Source organism: Ictalurus punctatus, chromosome 21 (assembly GCF_001660625.3).
Source record: "Ictalurus punctatus breed USDA103 chromosome 21, Coco_2.0, whole genome shotgun sequence".
In the NCBI taxonomy this organism is placed as follows: domain Eukaryota; kingdom Metazoa; phylum Chordata; class Actinopteri; order Siluriformes; family Ictaluridae; genus Ictalurus; species Ictalurus punctatus.
Window position 1 is genome coordinate 17,485,001 of NC_030436.2, and position 20,000 is coordinate 17,505,000.

A 20,000-nucleotide genomic window follows, 5' to 3' on the forward strand; every position below is an offset into this window, starting at 1 on the left:
TCTGTTTCGATCGGTCTTCACGGCGTTTAAGCTCACTAGAGTGTGATATCGCTATATGATATAAAAATTGCAGTAGTAAAACAAAATGGTTCTACAGATATAATGGTGCTTCTGCCTTTATTATTTAAAAGGCTTTTTTTTTGTTTTGTTTTGTTTTGATTTGTTCTGGGGTTTTTTGTTGTTGTATATTTTCCCCTCCGCATTTTCTCCCAATTTGGACGGTTCCCACCCAATAGCTGTAGCTCTACCCACAGTTACGCTGTCCATGGATTTGACCACTTATGCTCTCTGTGAACCGTGGTCTCCCGTCTACGTGCCGCTGACGATTCTCCAGATCTCCTGATGATTGAGCAATATCTGTTTTGTTTTTTAGGACCAACCATGCGGCGAAATTTACATAGTATTTGTGTAGTAACTTGCTGTTTTAGTTCTCCACGGATGTGGTTATATGCTGCCGTTATCATCATAAAACACGGAGCCTGCAGAACATGTTTTACCAGGTAACATTTCTGGTAATATACCAGGTAAAAAGTTCTGCTTAGCTTTGCTTTATTTCAGAGCGCTTACCTCACCTTGGCAACTCGCATCTGGTCGCCCACGGTGTGTGTAATTTTTTCACGAAATTATAATAATTATAATTATTATTATTATTATTATTATTATTATTATTGCGTTCTTTGTTTTAGCTAACTAGCCAGATGTTAGCCTGCTAACTCGCCCCGCTCAGCCTGGTATAAAGCTGGACTTTTTCCAGAGTGTGACGTATAAAAATATATTTTAGATCTCGATGGCTTAAGATAAACTCTCACCAAACAACCTGACCATAGAAAAAATGAAATCGTTTATTATCCGATCTTATCTCCGGAGAATTTCCATCTCTAATTTACTCGTTTTTAAGGTCTGAGCTTATTCTCTGCGCTCAGATAGACATTGCTGTTTTGTTTTGGGTTTTTTTTTCCCTTTGGCCTGCGCAGCGAAAACACCAGTTTTGCAGCAGATGCGTGTTCTTTCAGCACACGATGGGGTTCATAGCAGGAGTGAGGTGTTGAGAAGCTCCACTGAGCGTTTCTCTGATTCATTTATTAAACTCTTTATTTATTTATTTATTTATTTATTTATTTATTTATTCATTTGATTTTTTTTTTTCCCCCCGTACACAAGGTTTCTCCTCTTTGATTGCACATTGCGCTTCCAGGCATTCGTCTGCTGTAGGGAGCAAAATGCAAAGGGAAAACATGACGCAAAGTAAATATACAGTACTGTGCAAAAGTCTGCAAAGCATAGAAATGCCGTAGGTCAAAGATGCCTTCAAAAATGCCAAAAACAGGCCAGATCATCTGTCGTCTACTTCAGGGAGTCCAGTCTTATCCGCAAAGAGCCGGTGCGATCGCAGGTTTTCATTCTAAACAAGCCACGCCGAGAGCCGATTAAATGCAGGGATGAACCGGGTGTGACTTTGTGATTTGGCTGGACTGAAACCCTGCAGCCACGCTGACCCTTCAGACGTCACTGATCTACAAGATGTTTTAGGAATAGCGGCTAGTTTGCAACACGACAAAACGCCGATGACGAAGTTTGGCGACCCTATCTTATAAAATACCGTAAGTTTTAATCATAAGTGTCCTAATTATTCCGACCGGCTGCATTTATTAATACGGAAACATTCAGCAGTTATTAACGCGAGTATGTAATAGCCTCGTGACAGCCCTGATCGTGATCCTGACGTATCGCAGTACTGATATTACACAGTCATATCTTCCAACTCTATTAAGCAACTCATTACGTATCGGATTGAGTAGCTAATTTGTTAATAAAATGAACTTGGGTGGAAGCGGATGGTGTCATATATTAATGTGCGTGAAACCGGTTTGGCGGTGTTGATGGTGAGACATCGCTGGCTGTCGTGTGGTCGTTTGGCAGCGTGCCGTGTCGTATCTGTGGTGTGAAGTGCGCTGCTCTTTAACCGGCCCATAGTGCTTTGCTTTGGAGATCTGAGCGGCGTCATGGGATATTACGACCTAATCACGGCTGTTTATTATTTTATAATCTCTGTCTTGGAGCTGTGCCAGTTGCACAACAAGACATGCTTTAGAGGCGTCATGTTAACAGCCGTTGTGTGTGTGTGTGTGTGTGTGTGTGTGAGGGAGAGAAACAGAGAGGCCGGTGCAAGACACTGTCCTATTCCATTATCTGAAATGAATCATAGCTTCTCTTCCTGGTCTCTCAGTCTCCGTGAAGCTTGCGTGCAGCCCGAGCGGCTAATATCGCCGGGGAGAACCAGGGATGTGTGTATGTGTGCGCGTGCGTGTGCACTGTTTTTCTCCCGCAGCGAGGAGTGTTTGGCAGGAAGCCCAGAGCTGCTGGAGGTTGCACAGTGTTTGAGTTGAGCTGGGCATTAACACCACACGCCAGCTTCTGCTACACGACTACTGCTCCAGCTGCTGCTGCTCCTCCCCGTTTACTTCAACACCTCGTTCCCGAATTCCTCCGTCCGCTTCGTCCGAAATCCTAATCGGAATGTCTCCTCTGTCGACGCACTTTAGTCCCGACTTGTATTTCTTTTTCCGTACAACAGTTTGGTTCATTTTTAGGAATATCGTTAATTGATTAAAAGAAAAAACATAATTTTTTTTTATTATAAGTGTATTGTGCAATCAGTACATTCTGTCAGATTGCGTTTAATTTAGTGTTGTTTAGAAAACGTAGCATTTTAAATGCATGCAAATATTGATCTCCTTTTTTTTCAGAGCAGAGGCGGTTAAAATATTTCATATTTTCAAACGACGCGAAACTATTTATTTATTTATTTGTTTGTTTGTTTATTTTTCCCCACAGTAGCATTCTCTTTTTCTGGGTGATTTTTTTTATCAATTTTACTATCCTCAAAATGCATCCTATTCACTCTACGCTGATCAGCCATAACATTAAAACCACCTGCCTGATATTGTGTAGGTCTCTCTTGTGCTGGGAAAAACAGCTCTGACCTGTCGAGGCAGGCACGGACTCCACAAGACCTCTGAAGGTGTGCTGTGGTATCTGGCACCGAGCCGTCAGCAGCAGATCCCTTAAGTCCTACAAGTAACGAGGTGGGGCCTCCGTGGATCGGACTTGTTTGTCTAGAACATCCCACAGACAGACGCTCGATCGGATTGAGATCGGGGAATCTGGAGGCCGAGATAGCACCTTGAACTCTTTGTCAGGTCCCTCAAACCGTTCCTGACCATTTGGAGATGCTCTGACCCATCACAATCCGCCCCTTGTCAAAGTTGCTCAGGTCCTTTCAACAGCTTGCCTATTTTTCCTTCCTCCAGCACGTTAACTTTGAGAAGTGAGGTTCACGTGCTGCCTGATATAATATACCCCACCCCATGACAGGTGCCAGTGTAACGAGGTAACCGATGTTATTCACTTCACCTGCCAGTGGTTTCAATGTTATGTTATGGCATAGTATAATGATATGATAATGATATATATCCATATCCTGTTCACCGAACCGTTCCTGTATTTCTGTACACTCGGGAAAGCACCGTGCTGAACTTTTAAGCACAGTTTTGTTCTCTTCCTTGTTGTTCTCTTGCTTCTTGTTCAGTTTCTGTTTCGATTTTATTCAGTGAAATAATGCCGTCTGTGTTTACCGCTCCAGCCAGCTCCTGTTCAGCGCTTGTGGTTTCCTATTGTACCAAGTGATTTTTACACAGCTAGCCTTCTTCCCCGTGTACAAAACAAGCGTCTCTTCTAAAGGCTTTGAAAAGCAGAAACACCGTGCCGTGGCTTTAATGAGTGCTGGCTTTTATTCCAAATAACTCTGGCTTTTTTTTTTCCACACTTCTTCTGCTCAGATCATCCACTCTGCGGATCTTTCTGGTTTCGTGCCTTGCGGTGTGAATTTAATGGCCCTATTTTAAGTTCCTATTTGTATGGTTTTTAAGAGGCGACCATAAGCTGGCATTTAGAAACCAGAACTAGTGAGATGACACGATTTTAGATAATGACTGAAATATAGAATAATAATCAGTGACTCCTCATCCAGTTGGTGTAGGTACGTGTAATGTTGTGGAACATTTTTACAAAACAAGTTTAATTCCTTTTAATCATTTATGTTCTAGCAAACAGTCCTTCCCTCGCCAGCCTCTTATTCATTTTCTTCGGCTATAAGTTAACACTTCACACTTCCTCCTTCATAGAGAGACGACACAGCTCCATTAACAAGCCAGCGTTGTCCTATTCATCCTCGGCTGCGCTCCCGGGTCTCCCTTCCCGGGCGAGAACCGGAGGAGCGGGTGGAGGCGGCCCTGCCAGCACCATGCCCGTGGGTTCCTCCTCCTCCTCCGCTGGAGGGAGCAACAACACCCACACAGCCAAAGAGAAGCTGCCTCACCGGAAGCCTCACTTCCCCCCAAAGGTGCTGCACAACGACATGTGAGTATGCCAAACCACACTGTTTTTAAAAATAACACTGCAACGGTAGAATTTACTTCGATAAATCCTGCGAAATGCAAAGCGCATGCATTCACCAGTGTTTCGTTAGAGGCTGCCAAACGAAGCCGATCCGTTAGCAGCTGTATTTATTAGCCGTTTAGCTTGACGTATTATGCTGTAGGTGGTTTTATGATGCCTTTGAGACGCAGTTTCTGGGTTCTCTGAAGCCGTTCGATAGAAACTATTCGCTCTAAGCGAGCGGTCCTGCGGGAGCACTTCACTGCGAGTTAGGATTTTCTCTGCTTGAACACACCTGCTGTAGCTCATCAACTAATTATCAAGCTGTGTGTGTTAGAAATAACTGCTACTTTGTTGCATCTCAATAATTAAAAGAAGCAGCGTGATAACAACACTTTAACATGAACTAGGTTTACATGGACAGTAGTAATCTAATTATTGAGCTTATTCTGAATAAGCCAATATTCTGATTAATGTGTTTACATGAGTCACTTTTAGAATACTCCTTTCATGTTCCCGTTTTACGTTATAGAAGATAGGTCGATTAACGGCACACGTCATTACGTCCCCACACCACGCCGTCCGACGTTCCCTCCATAATTTCACGTATCAACATGCAGTTCATCTTTGTTGTGGTACCATATACAGTTTTGGGTGTTTCAATTGTCATGCTATACATGCTAATAGACCACTGCTTGAAGCCGTGGGCTGCGTCCCAAACCACGTACTTACCTACTTTATCGTATATAGTAATACATGTATTTCTATGTGGTAGGTAAGTACGCGGTTTGGACGCAGCCGTGCTCTCTTGTTTACGTCGAACGGGTGAGCACTGCCGTGTGTGTACGTGTCCTGTCGCACAATGCGGTGAAAACTCTCACACGACGTTAACAGTGTGATTAAGGTGTGTACACGTCTGTAACGCACGTCGATAATGCGACTAAAACAGGAATCCTCCACACGTCTTAATTCCATTTGTGTTTACTTCGAGTATGACTTTAATCGGATTACGGTCATCAATAATCTCTGTTTACATGCTGGTTTCTTAATCAGAGTATCATCTTAATCAGGTTAATAGTGGATTATTGTTGTCCATGTAAACGAGCTTGTGCTTATTCTTTTTTTGTTTTATTTTGTTTGGTTTGTTTTTCTTTCATTGAACAAAATAGACTAGGGCTGTTGGATTTTTAAAAACATTTAATTAAAATCAATAGACTTTTATTGCACAAATCATGGAAGGTGGAAACTGTGTTGCTTTCTTAAGCAAAGAATTCAATATTAGTCTGATACCGTGCTTATTTACCTGTACTCATTTAAAAAATTTTTTTTAAAAATACTGGCATCTGATGGCATGAGACGTACATTGTCATGCTAATGAAGTGACGACACGTGATGACAGCGATCTGGTCCGCATTTCATCATTACATACAAACATCACCGTGTTTCGGATGAGACGTTAAAGCGAGATCCTGACTCCCTGTGGTCATTAAAACTCCGGCGAAATTCCTCCATTGGCCCTTATCTATCGTGGCCCCTAATAATCCCCATCCCTGAACTGGCGACATCGCTCTCTCCTCTCCACTAATAGCTGGTGGGTGGTATGCGTTCTGGCACTATGGCGCCGTCGCATCATCCAGGTGGATGCTACACACTGGTGCTGGTTGAGGAGATCCCCCCCGATAATATGTAAAGCGCTTTGAGTGTCTAGAAAAATGCTATATAACTATAACTGTAACTAACTAAAATCTTTCTACAACACAAGTAACATTTAAAACATATCATGGCATGATGTCGGACAACCTGAGCGTGCAGAGCGTTACGCACAAAGATATAATCGCGAACACCGGTAAGGAGCAGGGAAACTCTTGCATGCAAGCGCACTTCTACTCGGTGAGCACTGAGACACGCGCTTCCTTTCCCACACATCTCCACTTTTCTTTATATATATATATATATATATATATATATATATATATATATATATATATATATATATATATATATATATACATACATATATATATATATATACATATATATTTATGTATAAATATATACATAAATATATATATGCATATATGCAATTTTTGAATGATTCACATTAAAATCTTAATGCAGCAGTGACCTTCAGAATAATGCATCACAGCAGCGGTTCGCATCAAACTCCAAATGGTTTCCTATTCACTATACAGGTCACTATGTAGTGCACCATATGTCCAGCTTGATATTCAGACAGCGCAAATCTGTTAGATGAATATCGTATAGATTAATATTGACGTTGTTAAAATTTAGCCCGTTTGAGTAATTTGTTCCGGCCATTTTAATGGGAACACATTAAACTTAGCGATTTATACTACAGGTTTTGGATTTATAGCTAACCCTCTGTGTGATCATGCTCTTGAAGTAAATTTGGATTCAGGTTATTATATTATTACCCAGTATCACCCTGTGATTCTGTTCCTCTGCATGATGTAGAGAGTGATGTAATATCATTTGCTAATCCATTTCAGTCCCACATGCCAGAGTACACAGAATAACCAGGTTTTTTTTTGTGTGTTTATTTATTTATTTATATTTTTTTGATCCTCCACTCAGTTTGACCCCAGCTGTCAAAGTGGAGAAGATCCATGTGAAGATGGACTACGCCTCCTCCAAACCTGGCCACGTTCCTGCTTCTTCTTCCTCTTCTTCCTGCAGTACTGTGAGCTCCTCGCCCTCGAAGCCAGGCCTTAATAGCCAGTCTATACCAAAGGCTCATCAGGCGTCCCCCGGCCACATCCCCAACGGAAAGAGCCACCTCTCTCCGCTCAGCAAGAAGCAGGACAGCAGCACCAACGCCAGTAGCAAAAGACCCCCCAGGAAAGTGTTAGGTGGGTTTTGTGGAGTGGGACAGATGCTGGTTTCGCTGTTCATTTACCCAGATGTTGGCATGGAGGGATGGAGGTAGATGCTTGAGATGATCGCAAGCGATAAACTGGTGACAAAATGTTCACTGTAAGAGTAGTTTATTCCAGATGGTAATAATATACTTCAGGCTCGTATGAAGTCTCGTTCATGTCATCGCGTGATGCTCCCTGGCTCAGTTACTTAATTTTGACATCTTTTTATAGAACTATTGATAGGTTTTTTTTCGGTTTGTATCACATTGTATTGTTTACCCTATGTTGTTTGTGTTTTTGATTTCCGCTAGAACGCGAGTTCAATCCTGATGTTCATTGTGGCGTGATGGATATCGGAGCACGTAAGCCATGCACAAGATCCTTAACATGCAAGGTTAGTCCCAACTTGCACTGAAACTGAGATTGTGTTTGAGCGGGAAAATGCACTCGACAGCAAAAGTTTCTTTACTATACTCGGCTGAAATATACCGACATGTTCAAACCCACTGTTTTTGGTTATAAATTGAGAGCCTGTACTTAATTTATCAGAAGTGAATGTGCTCTAGGTCATACTGACACGTTCTGATTGGCTATTGTTCATTGTTTTAATTTCTGTTGTCAAAGATGCCTATTGATTTTATAATTGCAGCAATTTGTAAACATTTTCTTGAAATGCTTGTGGAATAAATTATTACTAATGAGATTGTATTTAAGGCTTAACTGTTAAATCCCCCCCCCCCCAAGACACATTCCTTAAGCCAGAGAAGGGCGGTGCCCGGGAGGCGGAAGCGCTTCGACGTGTTGTTGGCCGAGCATAAGGGTCGGGCCCGGGAGAAGGAGCTGCAGCAACAACCGCATAGGACGGAGCCATCACAGCAAACCCCACCGCCTCTCAGGGAGACCCACCCACCCTCTCACCATGGCAACCCTACAGCCACCACTGACGCAACCAAGCTCTTCCCCCTCAGCAAAACCAAACCCCACAATCCTGTGCTTCCACGGTGAGTCAGCCTTTTCATCGTTCCTCCTTCATGCTCCCTGGTCCTTGCACTCCCTCGCATGTCCTCGCTCTCCCTCCCTCGCATGTCCTCGCTCTCCCTCCCTCGCATGTCCTCGCTCTCCCTCCCTCGCTCGTCCTCGCTCTCCCTCCCTCGCTCGTCCTCGCTCTCCCCTCCCTCGCTCGTCCTCGCTCTCCCCTCCCTCGCTCGTCCTCGCTCTCCCCTCCCTCGCTCGTCCTCGCTCGTCCTCGCTCTCCCCTCCCTCGCTCGTCCTCGCTCTCCCTCGCTCTCCCTCCCTCGCATGTCCTCTCTCGCTCTCCCTCCCTCGCTCGTCCTCGCTCTCCCTCCCTCGCATGTCCTCTCTCGCTCTCCCTTGCTCGTCCTCGCTCTCCCCTCCCTCGCTCGTCCTCGCTCTCCCCTCCCTCGCTCGTCCTCGCTCTCCCCTCCCTCGCTCGTCCTCGCTCTCCCTCGCTCTCCCTCCCTCGCATGTCCTCTCTCGCTCTCCCTCCCTCGCTCGTCCTCGCTCTCCCTCCCTCGCATGTCCTCTCTCGCTCTCCCTTGCTCGTCCTCGTTCTCCCTCGCTCGTCCTCGCTCTCCCTCCCTCGCATGTCCTCGCTCTCCCTCCCTCGCTCGTCCTCGCTCTCCCTCCCTCGCTCGTCCTCGCTCTCCCCTCCCTCGCTCGTCCTCACTCCCCCTCCCCTCGCTCGTCCTCACTCCCCCTCCCTCGCTCGTCCTCGCTCTCCCCTCCCTCGCTCGTCCTCGCTCTCCCCTCCCTCGCTCGTCCTCGCTCTCCCTCCCTCGCATGTCCTCTCTCGCTCTCCCTCCCTCGCTCGTCCTCTCTCGCTCTCCCTTGCTCGTCCTCGTTCTCCCTCGCTCGTCCTCGCTCTCCCTCCCTCGCATGTCCTCGCTCTCCCTCCCTCGCTCGTCCTCGCTCTCCCTCCCTCACTCGTCCTCGCTCTCCCCTCCCTCGCTCGTCCTCGCTCTCCCTCCCTTGCTCGTCCTCGCTCTCCCTCGCTCTCCCTCCCTCGCTCGTCCTCGCTCTCCCTCCCTCGCATGTCCTCGCTCTCCCTCCCTCGCATGTCCTCTCTCGCTCTCCCTTGCTCGTCCTCGTTCTCCCTCGCTCGTCCTCGCTCTCCCTCCCTCGCATGTCCTCTCTCGCTCTCCCTTGCTCGTCCTCGCGCTCCCTCCCTCGCTCGTCCTCGCGCTCCCTCCCTCGCTCGTCCTCGCGCTCCCTCCCTCGCTCGTCCTCGCGCTCCCTCCCTCGCTCGTCCTCGCGCTCCCTCCCTCACTCGTCCTCGCGCTCCCTCCCTCGCTTGTCCTCGCTCTCCCCTCCCTCGCTCATCCTCGTTCTCCCTTGCTCGTCCTTGCTCTCTCTGTTGGCCTCACCTTTCCCCATTCCTTTCAGAGACCTTAGTAGAAGCAGATTGATAAAACATGTGTGTGTATATTTGCAAAAGTGCAGTGTGAGCAATTATCGACACTGTATTGATATTACCTTTTTGTTTTTAACAGCAATAGCTCTCACAGTGGGCTGAGCAGTTTAGGGGACGCTGCCGCGACCCCTGACCCGACCCTGCATCCCCACTTGGCTCTCACGCCCGACGGCGCGGCTTGTCCCTCCAGTGACGAGGGCGAGAACGAGGAGAGAGAGGAGAGCATGGACAAACTGGACTGCCACTATTCAGGTTACCATCCACGGCCAGCTTCAGTAAGCACTTCTCTCAGTCCTCCAGGGTTTTTTTCTAATCCAGAACATCTTTGAGTCACCGTGATGTCTCCAGAAAGATTCTATTATCCTTTATTAATGCAAAATGAAGGTCTAATGCATAGAGGATCGTATTCATTTAGTCAGTATTAGGGGTTGGTTGTTAAGAGAGAGCAGTGAGTCAGGCGTAGTGGATACGGCTTTGGATTAAAACAAATAACGTCAGAATTTTTGTCAATTTTGATTTGTTTTTTCCTATATAAGCATGATGTCAGGTCTCGTTAGAAAATGTATCGACGTTCACTGTGACATGGATTTTTAATGACCTCCTCCATTTGACTAGTTCTGCACTTTCGGAAGCCGACTGTTCGGGAGAAGCTGTTACTTGTTTGACCGGCGCTGGGATCGAGTCCAGTACGCGCTGGTGGCCATGATGGACAAACACGTCAACTCGCTGATGTGGAAGTGAGTAACACTCTTTCTGTTACAGACTTAATAACATTTTTAAAAAATTACTTTGCTTTGACATTTTATTTACCAAAAAAAAGATAATAATCTAGCGATTGATTGTTGATAATGAAATACGGGTGCAACAAGAAAACACCACGACCATATCAGTGTCCGAACCGGATTTGACAGAACGCAGTATGTGACACGTTTATGACGAGTTGGGTTTTTTTTTTTAACAAGAGAAGATTTTAAGATGTATATAAGGCTTGGCATTACCGTTATTACAGGACATAGCATCACATTCAGAATGGTAAATGAAAGTACCTGTCGGCCATTTTAGTTACGTGTGTTAAAGAAGGAACATCTGTTAAAGAAACGGTCTAAACATCTAGTTGGTATAAATGGAATTTTGTTGTTAAGGGTGTGCAAACTTTTGCGCTACTTGCAATACTTGTAGCTCAAGTGAGACAACTTGAGTCTAATTCTGTATTTAGATGACTCGGTGCGCCTCACACAGGTTTTCTTCAACTGATTCGAATAGAAACGAATATAATTATTGTAACATCATCTGTTATGTTTCAGGTTATTAATTAACCGAAACGTGTTGGTATTAAATGTGTTTTACCTCCAGACGTTTCTCATCTTGCTTTGTGGTTTAAATCTCGCAGAAAAATCCCACTCGCATTGGAGAATTCTTCCTCCTCCTCGTCCTCATTGGCGGCAGTTACGTCGTCTCACAGGTCGAGCACAAACTCGCTGTCCTCTTCCTCTGGCTTTCTGAGCCCCTCTCCTCCACCGCCTTACAGCCAGTCACATGACAGCAAGCCCACACTGTCGTACGGGACCACCCTAAATGCCCGCGTGACATCACAGAGGGCTGGAGAGCAGCTCGCTTACAGCGGAGGTGGCTCGTCCAGACAAGTGTCCTCGTCCTCACCCCAGATGCCTTCAGCGCACTCGTCCTCGCTGCCCTCCGCTCCCGGCTCGAACAAATCCATCAAATCACGTACCGGACCCAAGCACTTCTGGGTCAAGGAGCCCTCCCCGGCTTCACTAGCTAGCTCCAGTGCTAACAACAACAGCAGCAGCAGTGACACCAGTGGTGTGAGTGTGAGCAGCAACAGCGCGATCAGCCTTGGCTCAACAAAGAAGCGCAAGAACAGCTCTCTGAAATACGGCGCAGAGTCCTCCCCTTCATCATCCTCTTCCTCTTTGAAAAAGAACTGCATGGCGAACTCGGGCACCTCAGGGAGCAGCTTCCACTCCTCGCTAACCTCCACGGCGGCGTCTGTGGCTTTTTCGTCATCGTCATCCTCCTCTTCCTCCCACAGTGCAGGTATGAACTGTCCACCAGGCCGCGGAAACTCGATGAGCGCGCGCCAGGAAGCAGCCGAGCCCATCAAGCGCATGAGCGTGATGATGAACAGCAGCGACTCGACGCTCTCGCTCGGCCCATTTGTGAACAACCCGGACGGGAGAACTGACACAAAGAGGAGGAAGAGTTCACAGGCCACCAGCAGCCTCACCGGCACAGCTACCTGCACAGGTAACGTAGAAGCAGAACCACCTTTTTATATATATATATATATATATATATATATATATATATATATATATATATATATATATATATATATATATATATATATAAATATAAATATAAATATGGAATGTGCTTTTACCCTCTTCCAGAGATCAGTGTGCTGTTTGGGAACACCCCCAACCCCTTACAAACACACACACTCCTGTCATTTGCATGTCCTTAATTTGCATATTGGAACATGATTGGCTCTTGTATTTTATGATGCGATAACACATAACTTTCCAGTGAGATTTTTAGCTCTAAACCACACCAGGGAAAAAACTTTAAAGGGAGACAGACCATGTTATTGCGTTCTATCTCAAGGGTTTTCACACATTAAAACAACAGTGTGTCATTTAACCATAACTGTAACTATTTAACTCTATTATATCTGACTTTTTCAAATTTCTAGGCTTGTCGCATGTGTTGTTAGTGTGTGTGTGTGTGTGTGGGGTAATGAAGTGTTCTTTCCTTTTTCCAGCATCTGCGGGAGGAGGTGGAGGGGCACAGGGGCCTGGCAGGCCAAAAATGGCCAAGTCTCCAGCCATCAACAACATTCACGGCAAACACACGCGGCCCATGCCGGGAACGCCGGGGCTCCCTAACAACTCGCTTATACATCAGGTGTGTATGGATCTGATGCGTGTTTATGTTCTGAGAAAGAGAGTTGCTGCGTCCCAATTCGCCTACTAATACTAGGCACTAAATGTAAACATGTGTAATATGTCTTCTTCATTCATTATTCTGTACATCATTTATACTAGATCATTTAATTTGCCATTCCCTTGATATATTCATCCATATTTTCTGTACACATCGCTAAAAAATTCAGCGATGCAAACTGTCCCAAAGCTCCTCCTCCTGTGGGCGATTAATAGCTGAAAAAGCGTCCACACTTCAAAAATCTTTTCAGGCGCTCATTTCAACATACTCCGATTCGGGACACACTAATTCTAATCTCGGATACTATTTAGGCCGGATAGTAGACGAATTGGGACGCAGTGAGGGGTTTGCAAACGTGCTTATTTGCTTAAATAACAATGCTTGTGTTGTGACTTATGACAAGAATCCATCCCTGTTGTGTGTGTTTTTATTTTAAGGTGGTTTTTAAATGCTGTAACAAGCATGGCTTGTATTTCAAATGATATTCTGCTGAAATCGCCTAATCATCAGCGTTTGATGGGCACAGATCCAGCTTAGCGATTACATTCTTGCACTGCTGTGTAGTACATGACCGATGCTGCATAACGTCACAGTTATATTTAAATCTTTATATATATTATTGTTTTAGAGCTGAGAGTTTATTTACATGCACAGTAAGACTCAGCAGACATATGGAATAGTGTTCTAGAAAAGCCCTTTGCCCTTGTTTGGCAGAAACCCAACACTGCGCATCACCATGAGATCTCCAGAGTGAAGCATGGTGTTGGTAGCATCATGTTGTGGGAATGCTAAAATACTTAGACAAGACTGTGTGTGTGTGTTTTTATATATATATATATATATATATATATATATATATATATATATATATATATATATATATATATATATATATATACACATACATACATATATATAAAAGACAGTTAAATTTCTAGGGTCTAACCCAAAGTTTTCTCATTATCCCATTACATAAGTAGGTATAAATGCTTAATGATTTATTGCCCAAAATCAGATTTATTTAATTATTTTTGCATGTTGTTTTTGTACTTGTATTCCTCTTCTTTCTTTATGTATTTTGTGTATGATGCAGAACGAATGCAGTGCAGAGTTTTAACACGCCCCTTATCTTCCTGTCTTAGCCAAAGGCCCGTCCCTGACACAGGTGGGCCGGCTCTGGGGGTGCGAAGCGGTGGAGCGGAGCTCCCTTAGCGCCCGTCACGGCACACTGCACGAGGCCTTCTTCTTCTTCTTCTTCTTCTTCTTCTTCTTCTCTTACTCTCAGCTTCCCACAATCCTCAGGGTGGAGAGCGCACTGGGCCGCTCAGTGATGGCGCGCTATTTCTCCCGGCAACAAGGGGGCATCACAAAGGTGGAAAAGACACCACGAGAGGGGCACGTGTGTGTATATGTACGTGTGTGTGGGGGGGGGGGGGTGGATGAGATGGCAGTGGCCCCAGTGGCAGGCAGCGTGTGCTGCAGAGGTACAGTTAAGGGCTGGTACAGGGCCATGCCTACACTATTACACAACGTCAGACGGGCTTCGTTGGCGAAAGGAGCATTCCTGTCGAGATGTGTGTGTGTGTGTATGTGTGTTCATGTGGGTGAAACCGGAATACTGGAAATGAAATTCTGTGTGAACTGTGAGTGTTTGTTTGAGGGTGGTGCACAGGAAAAGGACGGAATATCAGGAGTCTCTGAGAAGGAAAACAAATGCAATCCCGTTTAGTTTAATAAACATATTTATTTTGTAAAAGGAGGAGTATATACAATAATGCAATCCATCAGATTTGAGAGGAAAGTCATCACCGTGTCCAAATGAACAACGCAGAGCATTTAATTAAGTCTTAATGTTTCTTCAGCAAAATATTTGGGTCACATACAGAGACTAATTGTAAGGTCTGTAAAAGAGGGTGGAACAAAATGTTATTTTGCAGCTACGTTTTAAAAATCCGCAGAAACTTCCTTAAAGACGAGTTAAAAATGTAGTTTACTCGCCCAGTTTGGTTTAAAATCACTTACTTACACTTGCGTAACAAAATCCAGCACTGCTAACGAGTCGAACCGAAACGTTTTTTTCTTATCGAAAGCTAAGCGGCGTTTTCTTATCGTTTCCGCACTCGCGTTAAAGGAATACTTGGGATTTTCGTCTCTATCCACCACGTGAACGTGTTTACCACGGACAAGAATTCCCACTCTCCCGAATTATCCGGGTACTAAAAGCAACAGTTAGCTTAATTTCAACAGTGAGACCCTGGCACGAGACCTTTTGTTGTTGGTGTTGCAACAGTTGTCGTTTTGAATTTGCGTAGACCTCTGCTCTGAGTGAGTTGGAGTAAACGGGTCGTCTTCTCAGCAAACGGGAAACGTGTTGAAATCCTTGACTGTCGTAATCACACTTACGCTACATGTGCATGCAGTGGCAGCATAAGGCTCTGCTCACACTGGTTCTGCCAAGCGTGGACCCAGATGGTCGCCACAGCAGTCAGGAAGACTTCACAGGAGGGCCAGATATTTGCGCAACACCTCCAGGTCTGTGAGAATGCTGTCGGACCAGTACGTGGCTTTTTATTCTGGGACGACTGCGTTTAACCCAGATCGACCACCATGTCAGCTTCCGCCTTAACCTCTGATTTAACAGAACACCATGTGAACCCACGAGCCATACTAATACCGTCGTGACTTCCTGCAGGTCTGCCAGTTTAGAGACCGATTTGTTATATTGAAGAAGGTTTGTTAATTAAAAATAATAATGATGATGCACTACAGCCGTGGTGGATAGAGATCAGGGTTGAAAATCACTGGAGTATCCCTTTAATCAGTTATAATGAAGCTTCGTGTCCTCTTGAAAGCTGACTTTTAAACGCTTTTAGCCAATTATAACGTCCGTTACGTTACATTTATTCAGTCCTACAGATCGTCGATCACCTTTAGTACCCGTCAGACTACATCAGATCTCTCTTAATCACTACGGCTATGTGGAGACTTTCAGGCTGTAAGGGATAAGTGCTTGTCCAAACACACTAAAAGAGATCATGCAATTTATTATAAAACCTTGAGGGTTAATTCTGTATTATTAGTATTATTATTAGTTTTGCAACAACGATGCACATCTACACTATAACATGTAACACATTGATGTTGTCTGTTCGTGACTCGACAGCAACAGCAGTTTAAGGAATACTTCACTCACACATTTGTGTGTGTGTATGCAGCTAAGAACGAATGAAAGACTGTGACTTAGCGTGATCATTTCCTGAATTCTACTACCGTGCATCCATTATTGGCGTAATCAGCACGAGTGCTTTCACGCTTGGTGCGTTTTGTTTTTCTTTCTTTTTCCCCCATTAAAAAATAACGGTCCTAGATAGTATCGTCTATCTAACTAGTCTATTGGCCATGGAATAGTGTTTAGTCGGTGTTTAGTCTGCCGTGTTTTCACTTGCCTGTAGAATCACACAGGGTTCCCGCTCAACCAATCACGTTTGCGCCAATCCGTGAGCATCCGAGCGAGTAATTCAACTCCGAATCGACTCGACTGGATGAAGAGAATCGAGCCAAAGCACAGAGCTGTAGCTCTGCAGAAAATATATACACAGGATGCAGTTCACAAAATGAAACTAAAAGGTTTAACTACATATTAACCGCGTTAATGTGTTTTCAGTCCTACTTTGTGAAGCAAAACCAAATAGCGTACGAACCAAAAGAATCGGGGAAGCAAAGAAACAAAACATGCCAAGTGTGAAAGCAGCCTAAAGTCATCCTTTTACCAGAGCAGGTGTAGTGAAGGTGTAGGTCAGCGCCAATACACACAACACCACAATATGAGACAAAGTACTGTGAGAAGCTCCTAAGGTGATGCTTAGCCGTGAAGCCACATATTCTCACACACTGATCAGTGACTTCACAAAAGCACTTCTCCCACTGTTTGTGTATCAAATCACCACAATCTTTTGTTTTCTATTGCCACGTCCAGTAATGACTAATCCTGTCCTGACATAGTAATAATACAAGCTTTGAGAGTATTAAGTATAAAGTCGTGGAGGTGTGCAGACCTACCGTGGGGGGTTGGGGGTGGTGGTATGGTATTCCGACCTGATGTCAGTCGGCAATCGCAGAAGGGAAACGAGAGCGTTATTATTATTATTATTATTATTATTATTATTATTGATTTTTTTTCCCGTTTTTCCTTCTTCCTATCTTTGGCTTTTTTTCTATCGACAGATATTGAAGTTAACCCTATTTCAGAATACATATTTTGATTAAAAAAAGAAAAGAAAAGAGAATTGTACATACGGAAATGTATTTTTGCACAGGCATTTTCTTACACGTTTTTTGGTACAGTTGAGATCGTTATTATTTATTTAGTGAACGGATCCGTTTTAAGATTTGAAGTGGTTCACTGCCAAGCCAATAATGCAATATGCCTCTTACTTACAAAAATGGAGCTTCTTCTTCTTTATAATTGTGGACTGAAATCCTTATGAAGGAGCGTTGCCACCATAGTGGAGAGAGTCATCTTTTATTATTATTATTATTATTATTTATTTTTTAAATCTGTATTTCCCTCTTTCTATTAAGTGAAATAAATTTCAAAGGATGTCATTATCATGGCCCCAAACACACAGATTTCACCAAATCACATTTCACTAGTTGCTCATCATTAAGGACCCCTGGGGATTACCGAAAAAGCAATTTAATACCAAGAGAAGGAGAGTGAAACACTTAATGCACCACCGTTGCCAAACTTATTTATATTTCGAAACACTGCAGTCGTTCTTTTGCAGCTTTTTAAATACTAACCAAGTGGAAAAGTGCCTGAATTTGTTTCTCACCTGTTTCAGCAGTCATTTCTGTCCCACGTTACACAAGTGTTATTTATATAAATGGTTTTGTCAAAGTTTTTTTTTTTTTTTTTTTTTTGTCTCCATTATGTGATTATCTTCTCCTTTCACCGCGTCATGAAACACAACAGCCGAGGGACCATCGGTACAAATCGCGTCCCGCCATTTCGATACGGATTACAAACACGCCCTCGTGATCTTTCCCTCGGAGCGGACCTAGAGTAAATAACCACTTGCAGACTTTTTTCTAAGAGCAGAGTCGAGATCGTTTGCCAATTTGAACGCACTTGTATGGGCTGGCTAAAAACCTAGCTTGAAAAAAGCTAGCAGATTAAATTGACGAAACTGTCATGTATATCTGTAAATGTGATATTTCTAATACATTCAAGTATTTATTGATTTTTTTTTTTATTAATAATTTTTATGTGGACATTTTGCAAACATTCACAGCCCGCTTTCTGGAGACTGCTCCTGAAGTCTACACTCAGCCTTCAAATGGGTATTGAAACGTCTCTGTTTCAGAAGATGCTAGATTCTCTTCAAGAAAACGCTGAGGGAAACTCGAGGGCATGTTTAATACGGTATTGGAACGCAGTCCTGTGCTAATAGTTCATTTCTTCTGTTTCTTTGACCGCTTTTCCGCAGTCAGGTTCACAAATGGTGTTGTGGATTTTTTTTTGCCCCCCCCCCCCCCTCTTTTCTTTAATTCCAGTTTAAGATTGAATTCTCTTGTCACATTTATTCAAGCTCCACTGGCAATGTTTTCATATGATGGAACTGTATTTGATAAAAGAAGCACAGATATGGAATGTGAATCACGGCGCAGAGAAAATAATATTCACTTGTGTAAATTTGAGGGGTTTTGTTTTTTTATCTACATAATCCAATCATTTGAACAGCTGGACTTTTGTGTGTTGGCTGCTATGTAATTCATGAACAAACATAGTAGGTTAGATTTACGTAATATTTAAAGAAAAAGATTGTATAGTCTATTTGTTTTGTAACAGGTTTTCTGTAAATAAAAAAAAAAAGTAATTTATACTGTTATTTATAAGAAAAGAAATACGTGTCTGTTGTTCTTTGTGGCGTCGGACGCCGTTTGTTTCCGGTAAGCTCAAAGCAGGGGAATTTCTGTTGACATTAAACACAGGGATGAAGGCAGTTTTCTCTGAAAAGGGTTTATTAGATACTGTACATAAAACAAAAGTCAAGTCAACTGAACTGTATCAGAACAACCATGGAACGGCGAATGAAAGTCTCCTACATGTTGATGACCCGAGAAAGCTTCTGCACTCTGTTCAGCAGGAGGTCGCCTTTCTTTATGGTTTCCTGATACTGCCAGTTCTTACTGTCAGGCCTGGGAGAGGGAGGGAGGAGAGGGGAACATCAGTACAACATGATGCTAACAACCTGTTACTAGCAAAGTCAGGTGTATTAGAACTGTAACCATTTCAAAGATAAGTCATAAAAGTTTAAGTCATGACCTTGATTCTTTTCCCCATAAACATGATCAACGCTGTCAGATATTTTGTTTGGCACATAACCATAATACTGATATTAATAAACAATCCAGAATTGCTGGATTATGTACTTTAAGATTAGGTATCCAGCAAGAATCTTGCTGTAGTCTCTTCATATTATCTACAACATTCTTGCACTAGGTGGCAAAATACCACCTGGGTGTACCACAAAGTTGCTCTGTTGACAGATCTGAAAGCGAGCAAAATCGAAAGCTGTTTGGAAGAAGAAGAGAAAACCCACATCCCATCTGCGAGGCATGGTGCTGGGTGCATCACTGTTTAGGCTGCTATTCAAAGCCTTGGGGCCTGTTGTGCTTTATAGTAATGAGTAATTGGTAACTTTCCAATGTCTACTAGACCTGCACACAAATAACTATATCAATGTTTTCTCAAAATGAGCGCGATTAGGTTCTAGACTGGTCAAAGAATCGTGATCTAATTTCTATCCTATTTAGAAGGTTGAGGTCACTTACCCCTCCCAGATTGCTTTTATCAAAACTACACATGCCTGCTTCACAAGTCTTTTCACTCTTCATCTCCGTGTTATATTTCTACAAAACTTTCATTCGGAAATATGTAAAAAAAAAAAAAAAAAAAACCCCTGACAGAAATGTAACAGTTACAGCCTGTATTTTCTTTACACAGCAGATTAAACAGTTGCTCGACATCATTTGGACCACCAGGTGGTGCTAATTTGCCCGGTGGAAGCCGATGCTCTGCTTTTTTTTTTCTTTGTTTTTTTTTTTACCTGTTGGTCTCGACGATCTCGTTCACTTTGTCGATCTTACAGTGCAAGCGGCCTGCGGCGATAAATCGTGAGAGCTCCCTTAAGGAGGAGAAGAAAAGAAAAGAGTGCATTGAGAAAACATGTTAGCGGTGAATATATCTAATAAACGCATGATAACGGAGTACGTGCACGCAC

At 43.7% G+C, this 20,000-nt stretch overlaps 2 protein-coding genes across 4 annotated transcripts in view; one reads left to right on the forward strand and one right to left on the reverse strand.

Annotated features, from left to right (window-relative positions):
- Nucleotides 1-18,593, forward strand: part of LOC108255008 (ataxin-7) — a 35,013-nt gene extending 16,420 nt beyond the window's left edge. For all 3 annotated transcript variants that reach the window (XM_017450569.3, XM_017450570.3, XM_017450571.3), the window contains 9 exons: nt 4,185-4,419; nt 7,033-7,307; nt 7,628-7,710; nt 8,061-8,317; nt 9,827-10,022; nt 10,363-10,484; nt 11,138-12,015; nt 12,533-12,675; nt 13,857-18,593. In XM_017450569.3, the coding sequence (XP_017306058.1) occupies nt 4,185-4,419; nt 7,033-7,307; nt 7,628-7,710; nt 8,061-8,317; nt 9,827-10,022; nt 10,363-10,484; nt 11,138-12,015; nt 12,533-12,675; nt 13,857-13,874 (2,207 nt within the window). In that variant the 3' untranslated portion in view covers nt 13,875-18,593. The remainder of the gene's footprint in view (nt 1-4,184; nt 4,420-7,032; nt 7,308-7,627; nt 7,711-8,060; nt 8,318-9,826; nt 10,023-10,362; nt 10,485-11,137; nt 12,016-12,532; nt 12,676-13,856) is intronic.
- A 127-nt stretch (nt 18,594-18,720) lies between these two features.
- Nucleotides 18,721-20,000, reverse strand: part of psmd6 (proteasome 26S subunit, non-ATPase 6) — a 3,735-nt gene continuing 2,455 nt past the window's right edge. The window contains 2 exon segments of the mRNA NM_001201265.1: nt 18,721-18,915; nt 19,827-19,904. Of these exon segments, the coding sequence (NP_001188194.1) occupies nt 18,819-18,915; nt 19,827-19,904 (175 nt within the window). The 3' untranslated portion in view covers nt 18,721-18,818.